This window comes from Sardina pilchardus, chromosome 17 (genome assembly GCF_963854185.1).
Source record: "Sardina pilchardus chromosome 17, fSarPil1.1, whole genome shotgun sequence".
Classification (NCBI taxonomy): domain Eukaryota; kingdom Metazoa; phylum Chordata; class Actinopteri; order Clupeiformes; family Clupeidae; genus Sardina; species Sardina pilchardus.
The window spans coordinates 11,749,938-11,757,437 of NC_085010.1; the positions used below are offsets into that span (position 1 = coordinate 11,749,938).

The 7,500-nt window shown below is 50.6% G+C and overlaps 1 protein-coding gene across 1 annotated transcript in view; it reads right to left on the minus strand.

The window, feature by feature from the left end:
• The window catches only part of igf1 (insulin-like growth factor 1), a 22,618-nt gene that overhangs the window by 14,731 nt on the left and 387 nt on the right, over positions 1-7,500 (minus strand). Inside the window, exon 2 of the mRNA XM_062517752.1 lies at positions 5,708-5,873. Coding sequence (XP_062373736.1) covers positions 5,708-5,873 — 166 coding nt within the window. The remainder of the gene's footprint in view (positions 1-5,707; positions 5,874-7,500) is intronic.

Sequence of the window (7,500 nt, forward strand, 5' to 3'; positions counted from 1 at the left end):
CACACAATGTCATACACACACACACATACTGTACATTCACACTCACAAAATGTCATACACACATACACGCACATACACCCACACAGAGTAGCACAGATGCAAACAAAGTCTCCCTCTGTCTCTTTCTCGCTTTTACATACACAATCACATACGCTCACACACACACACACACACACACACACACACACACACACAGCACACACACACACACACAGCACATTCCTCTGTGGGAGCTGGAGCGGAGGGTTCTGGAAGAAGGCCCGTGGAACGGCTGGAACGGCCGCAGCGCTGGTGGCTCAGCAGAGGCTGATGCACCTTCCAGAGTCGGGCACGGCGCTCCAAGACCCGCTCGGGTTTTTTACGGCCGCAGCGCAGCGTAGCGACGCGCCGCGTAGCCTATCGCACGCGGGACCTTCGCGCTGCGCCACCGCCGCCCGTAACGCGGCACGGCAACCCGCCCCGGAGCCAGACGAAACGGGCGAACGGAGCGAAGTGTCAGGCAGTTTACGAGCGGCCGGGGAGCACGAAAACGGCTCTGCACCTGGAAACGGCCTCTTTATCACGGGCGCCGCAAAGGCTTTACGGGCCAAGCTAAACTTCCTGTCACATTTTCATTCCGCGCGTTTCTATTTTTTTGTTTTTTTTTTCTTGCTCATTTCAATTTTATTTCATTTCTTTTTCTCCCCTTTTCTGCACACTCATTATGCAATTAGATTCCAAAGGCTGGAGGAGGAGAGGAGGAAGAGGGGAAGGAGGAAGAGGAAAGAGAAGGAGGAAGAGGAAAGGAGAGGAGGCGAGGAGGAGGAAGGATGACTAGTTGGAGGAAGAGATGGAGGAGGAGATGGAGGAGGAGGAAGAGGAGAGAATGAAAGAAAGATGAGGAAGAGGAGAGGATGAGAGGCAAGATGATGAGATGGAGACAGAGGAGGAGGAGGAGAAGGAGGAGGAGGAGGAAGAGGAGGAGGAGGAGGAGGGCACACAGGATCAGGTTCTCTGAGCAGTTGCGGATGTGAGGAAGCCAGGCTGCTCATAAATTATGGGATGGAGCCAGACTCTCGACCGGACAGCTAGCCATCAGAAGCCTGTTTCCTGTCTGACTTGCCCTCACTGGATACACACACACTTAATGTATCATTACACAATTAACTTTGATGAAGGCACACACAAACACACACAGACAGGCACATACACACGCCCACACACAAACACACACACACACACACATAGGCACACAGACAAACCGAGACAGTATAAACACACTCACTTTTAGTTGAGCCGCTATGTAAGTAAAGACTATGAGATATGCATGATATTGGATATAAGTTCGTGTGATGTGTGTGTGTGTGTGTGTGTGTGTGTGTTGGATGAGTGGGTGAGGGTTAGTGTGTATGTGTGTGTGTGTGTGTGTTTGTGCATATACGTATGTCTATATTTTGTGCATATTCTACATTCTCCGACTGTCTCACAATCCACCAACTGGCAAGTACAGAAAGCTTTCCATTGGTTTGAGTTATAAAGAATCATCTTTCTTTACCCACTTGTCTCCTGCCAGGTAACACAACACAACACACGCACACACACACACACACACACACACACACACACACACACACACACACACACACACACACACACACATAAACCGAGAGAGAGACAGGCACAGACACAGACACAGACACACGCACACACACACACACACACACACACACACACACACACACACACACACACACACACACACACACACACACACACACACACACACACACAAAGTGCTTCAGCAGGCGTACACCTCCATCAGAGAGCAGGGAGTGAGGAGAGAGAGGTTTAGTGTCAGCTGGGGAACACTGCAAAAACACACAGGGTGACAAAAGCCAGAGTTCTGCTTTACGGGTCATAGCATTCCACTCTGTCTCACTCCTCGCCCCCATCTGTGTGTGTGTGTGTGTGTGTGTGTGTGTGTGTGTGTGTGTGTGTGTGTGTGTGTGTGCACCCCCATCTTAGCAAAACTACCACTGATCGATTCTCATGGCGTGCAGGCACCACACATATTTGGAGATGATGCACTTTTCACACATCGCAGCATCTCTTCAGTCAGTTCTTCTTTTTTTTTCCACATCCATCACCCCCCCCCCCCCCCCCCCCCCACACACACACACACACACACACACACACCCACACACACCACCCACCCCCTTCTATTTCTGTGATTGTTTCACGGTTTCATTGTTTTTCTGTCCAAAGATGGACATCTTCATATGGGCAATCAGGTAAGACCATTTAGAAGTACCGGTTTGCAGGTTGAGCTTCTCACTACTGAGATGACAACTACGGAAAGAAAAAAAGGCTTCCCTCCCTCCCTCCATCTCTCCATCTCTCTCCCTCCCTCCCTCCCTCCCTCCATCTCTCTCCAACACGGACTAGGATGGGTCTCTCGGTGCAGTGCAAAGACAACAGCACATTTTTGGGTCAGGATAATAATTGGAAAAACTGACTGCACCGTGGATTTCACTGTCTTCCTCCTCCTCCTCCTCCTCCTCCTCTTCTTCTTCTTCTTCTTACTACTACTACAACTACTACTATGCGTGCTTCTTTCGACTACTACGTCTTTCTTTCCGTTTTTTTCCTCTTCCTGCAGACCACGTTTCATGTCATTAAAAGATTTTTTCCGCTGCATTGTATTTCACGGTTCTGTCAAGGTAACGTAATCTGAGGTCGCGCGCATGCCAACGCAGCCACTTTGGCAGTGACGTGGAGAAAAGGCAAGGTGGATTGGCAGCCGCCGGGTTGCCGTGTGTCACCGCCGTGGTAACCGTTACCGCGGAGACCTCATGGCCGAGGGGCAGTGCCAAGCCCCGAGCCCCCGGAGGGGCCGACAGGGGCAGGTCAGCACGGGTGGAACGCTCCTAAGTGTCAATCACTCGGCCTGCTAGGAAACAGCACACCCGCAATGGCTTCTCCAGATATCATACCTTCGCGCACACACACGTGAGCGCGTGCACACACACACACACACACACACAAAATGAAGCCACTGCAATACACACACATTCATACACCTACACACACACACACACACACACATGCACATAATGAAGTCACTGCAATACACACACATTCATACACCTACACACACACACATACCTACACACACACACACACACACACACACACACACACACACACACACACAGACACACACAGGGTCCCTGCTGAAAGCATTCTTTCCACTGCCTCCTTGTCTAAAACACGCCCTCCTCCTCCACCCCTCCCCTCACCCCTCCCTGTCCTCTCCTCTTCTTCCCTCTCTCCCCCTTCTCCGTTCCTCTCATCTCTTCTCTGCTCCTCTCCTCTCTCCATCCTCCTCCTCCTCCTCCTCTTCCTCCTGTCTGTTGGGACCATGGATGAGAAGTGAAACAGGGATTACACCACCCCCTTCACTAAGACCCTGTCAGGAAGAGGAAAAAGGCATTGCCTCTGACTGGTGGTCGGTAGATAGAGAGAGAGAGAGAGAGAGAGAGAGAGAGAGAGAGAGAGAGAGAGAGAGAGAGAGAGAGAGAGAGAGAGAGAGAGAGAGAGAGAGAGAGAGAGAGAGAGAGAGAGAGGGAGGGAGGGAAGAGGTCCCGTGTGTGCAGGCGTGTGTGCGTCACGGATGCAGGACACAGGACAGGGATCAGGCGCGATCTGCAGGATTACACCCGCGGGACGCTTCCACTGACAGGCTGGCCCGAGCTGCCTGGGAGAACAGTTCAACAGGTTCAAGACTCACTTCACATCAGCTCACACGTCTTTGTGGGTGTCATGTTTTTCTTTCTCTCTCTCTCTCTCTCTCTCTCTCTCTCTCTCTCTCTCTCTCTCTCTGTGTGTCTGTCTGTCTTTCTTCTGTAACGTCAAAACGTGGGCTGAATGGGAAAAAAATGGTGATAAGTGACTCTGCAGATCCAATCACACACACACACACACACACACACACACACACACACACACACACACCCACACAACAACAGTGGTGGTGGTGATGCAACAAATTCTAAAAACAAGACAAACATTAAACATTTCCGGAAATTTCTGTTTTAGAAACAAGAGTTTGCTTTGGAGTCCGTCCAGTCAAAACAGAGAGAGCTTCGCTGGACAGTCGCCACAGGGCGTCCGACACTGAGAAATAGCCAGTCATGACCTACCCCCCTGATCTGGCCATGGACATGACAATAACTACACTGGCAGAAAACGTCTTCCCACAATGAAGCAACAAAGCCAGACAAAAAACTGTCACTGATTTATGGCATACGTCATGACAGCCTTTCCCATTTATCCACTTCCACGGCCAGAGAACGCAAAAGCAAACAAACATGAACAAACATGAATGAGTATACTAGGAAACGTGCCATCCTGCCTCGCACGGTAGAAACCGTTTTTCATGCGGCGCATGATCAGAGCCCAGACAGGCCTGCTGCGTCACTCATCACGTTATTAAAGATTCGCCATCACTCATCTACCATGTTCATAAGTTTGCTTAAGGGGAGAGGAAGCAGAGGGAGCTTTGGAAGCCCATCATAAAAAGGCAACTGCACTCTGGGTGACTCGCCACTGGAATCCCAATCCACTGTGCATAAAACAATCTTGCGAATACGTGACTGAATGCAATTCTGCCTTTCCCCCGCCCCCCCCCCCCCCCCCCCCCCCCCCCCCAACTGGCGACTGCTTCCTTCTTGGTGGAGGCCTCAAGCCAGTAGGAGGCGCCCCGGAGTGAGGTGTTCTCTTCTTGACCCTATCATAATATCGTCAGCCTGGAGAGCCTGATGGACGCAGTTCAGCAAGGCAAATTTTCCCCTCGGAATGGCTTAAGGATGTTAGGCTTGCATGTCTTCGCCGACGGTGTGAAAAGCAGACCCGTAAGAGTGAGTGAGTGAGTGAGTGAGAGAGAGTGAGCGCGAGAACGAGAGAGAGAGAGAGGGAGAGAGAGAGGGAGAGAGGCAGAGAGAGAGTTTGTTGGCTGTAAGCGGCGGGACACAGCGTAAATCCCGCAGTCAGCTGCTCTATATATCGTATGCTGGCCTGGGTCCGTCAGCGCTCTCAATGGAAAATAGTAGATTTAACTTCTGGATCCTTAACGGAGGGTTTTCTTTGGGTAGAGCCCCCCCCTCCTTTTTTCTATTGGAAAAAAATGTTCAGCACTAACATTTTTTTCTCTCTTAGTACTCTCTCTCTCTCTCTTTTATTTTCTTTCTTTCTTTTTGACTTCTGCTGCCTCGGCTTCTCTGATACATTGACTGTCTGCCAAAGTCTACTTTAAGCCCCATCCTCGTTGGCTTAGCAGCCACTTACCCGAGGTGTAATATACATACAGCTATTGAACATCAATCTGCACGAAATTTACCTCTCAACAGCGATACCTTTCACCCCGATCCCCCCCCGCCCCATCACGACTGATCCGGGCACACGGCCAGGCATCAGTCCACACCACACTGCAAGCATTGTCAACTCAATGAGCCCCCGCGACCAGGAAAAGGGAAGAGAATATCTCAGGTGTGTAGATGTAGCAGTTGCAGTTGTGAATGCGAGAGAGACACATGCAGAGAGAGAGAGAGAGAGAGAGAGAGAGAGGGGGGGGGGGGGGGAATCCGGTTCTTTCTTATTTATGAGGTGCACATTAGTGCTCAGGGAGTGAAGTGGCAATCCTTTATGAATAAATAAAAAGTGCACTTACTGAAATAAAAGCCTCTCTCTCCGCACACAAACTGCAGCGTGTCCACCAACTCCGCCCCGCACAGGGTCTCGGGGGTCGGGCCCGCCTCCACCGACGCCGGGGTCAGGCTCAAGACGCAGAGCACCAGCGACAAAGTATGCGTGCAGGAGAGACAGCACATGGTACACTGCGCCCGGGAGAGAGAGAGAGAGAGAGAGAGAGAGAGAGAGAGAGAGAGAGAGAGAATGGGAGAGGCACAGTTAAACAGCTGAACAGGCGGCGAGAGCACACGCAGTCTCTCCCTTGCACTCGGTCACCCACTCTCCCACACAAACACACACACGACTCAGCTATGTCACGCACCAGACTCGAGCGCAGCGGCACTACTAGACCCCGCGCCAGGCTCGATGCCATTTTTAAACACCGACATCATAAGTAAGCACTCGTCATCACTCTCAATTTTGCTGATGCCTATCCAGCCAGCACAAGTAATCTCTTGCCAGCAGCGGGACTCGACTGTTCTGATGTCGAAACAGGCTTGATGAATAAACAGGTGGTTTCGCGAGATTGACAGATAATTGCCAAGGGTACCGTTGTTTCATCGACTCGATAGCGCGCACATGAAGCAAGAGAACTTTGCAATTTGTCCTTAATCGCCGCCCGCACCCCATCCTAAACCCAGTCCATCCCCCACCCAAACGCTCCTTGCAATCAGATGGCGCCGGTCCTATCGAAATAGGATGTATGGGGTGGTGACGGAACTTGCCCCCGTGTGACATAACATTCATATCTTTGGGCTACAGAACGCCGTTCCTCTTCTTGCCATTCATTCAACCGTATGAAAACATCTGTTAGCAGTCTGTCATAGAAAGCCGGAATGGGATGTCTAATTCGACGGTATAAAGTTAGATATTAAAACGCGTGTAGGGGGAATCAAAGGATAATTTGACCTCACCCCTTGGCACGCTCAATGGTCGTTGTGTCCTCAGGGCGCATCATTTGGAATTTCTGAGTTGTGTCCGTTTGCTTGCCCACAGCGTAAACTAGGCTACTTCAAAGGAACTCGGCGATGCGATGCACTTGTCAGCCCCTCTCTCTCTCTCTCTCTCTCTCTCTCTCTCTATCGACGCGTCGGGTGAATTGTTAATGTGATGAGCCGGCGCCCTTATACGTACCCGAAACGGGACATGGAAAACTGCAGAGTCGCTGCCAAGCCCAACGGAAGAAACTCCTAGGGGGTGAATTCACATAATAAAGATGCACCCGGGATGGCTCCGCGTCACCTCACCGGTTATACCGTCCCAAAGATCGCGGGGAGCTTGCTCTGAGCCGGCATGCCCATCCCCGTTCCCTCAGCCCGAAGAGAGAGCAACAATCCCGTCATAAAGCCCTGTCCCTTAATGCCGACTCAGCAAAACTTCAACTTGAAAGTTCATTTCGAGAGGCAAGTATAGCCTAGCTCCGATGCTGGAGAATAACGCGCACTGCGCAAACGGAAAAGCATATACCGATTTCTGTCCCGCACCATGCACATATAAATGTCATCACAGCTCTGCATTTACCTTAAGTCTCGTAAAAAGTTGCATGGATAGCATTTCTGTAGTTTCAATCTGAAGACTCAAGGTCTGCATAAAATAGCTTGAAGTCTGGGCTGCCTCCCGATGTGCTAATCAAATATGCATGGTGATTTATATATGAAAGGACACGAATCCCTGACGGAGGTAATATTGAGTTATTTCTCCCTCACTCCACCCTGACTACCCCTTCCCAAAATATAAATCTAATTTTCTGGTGGAGAAAAAAAAATCAATAAT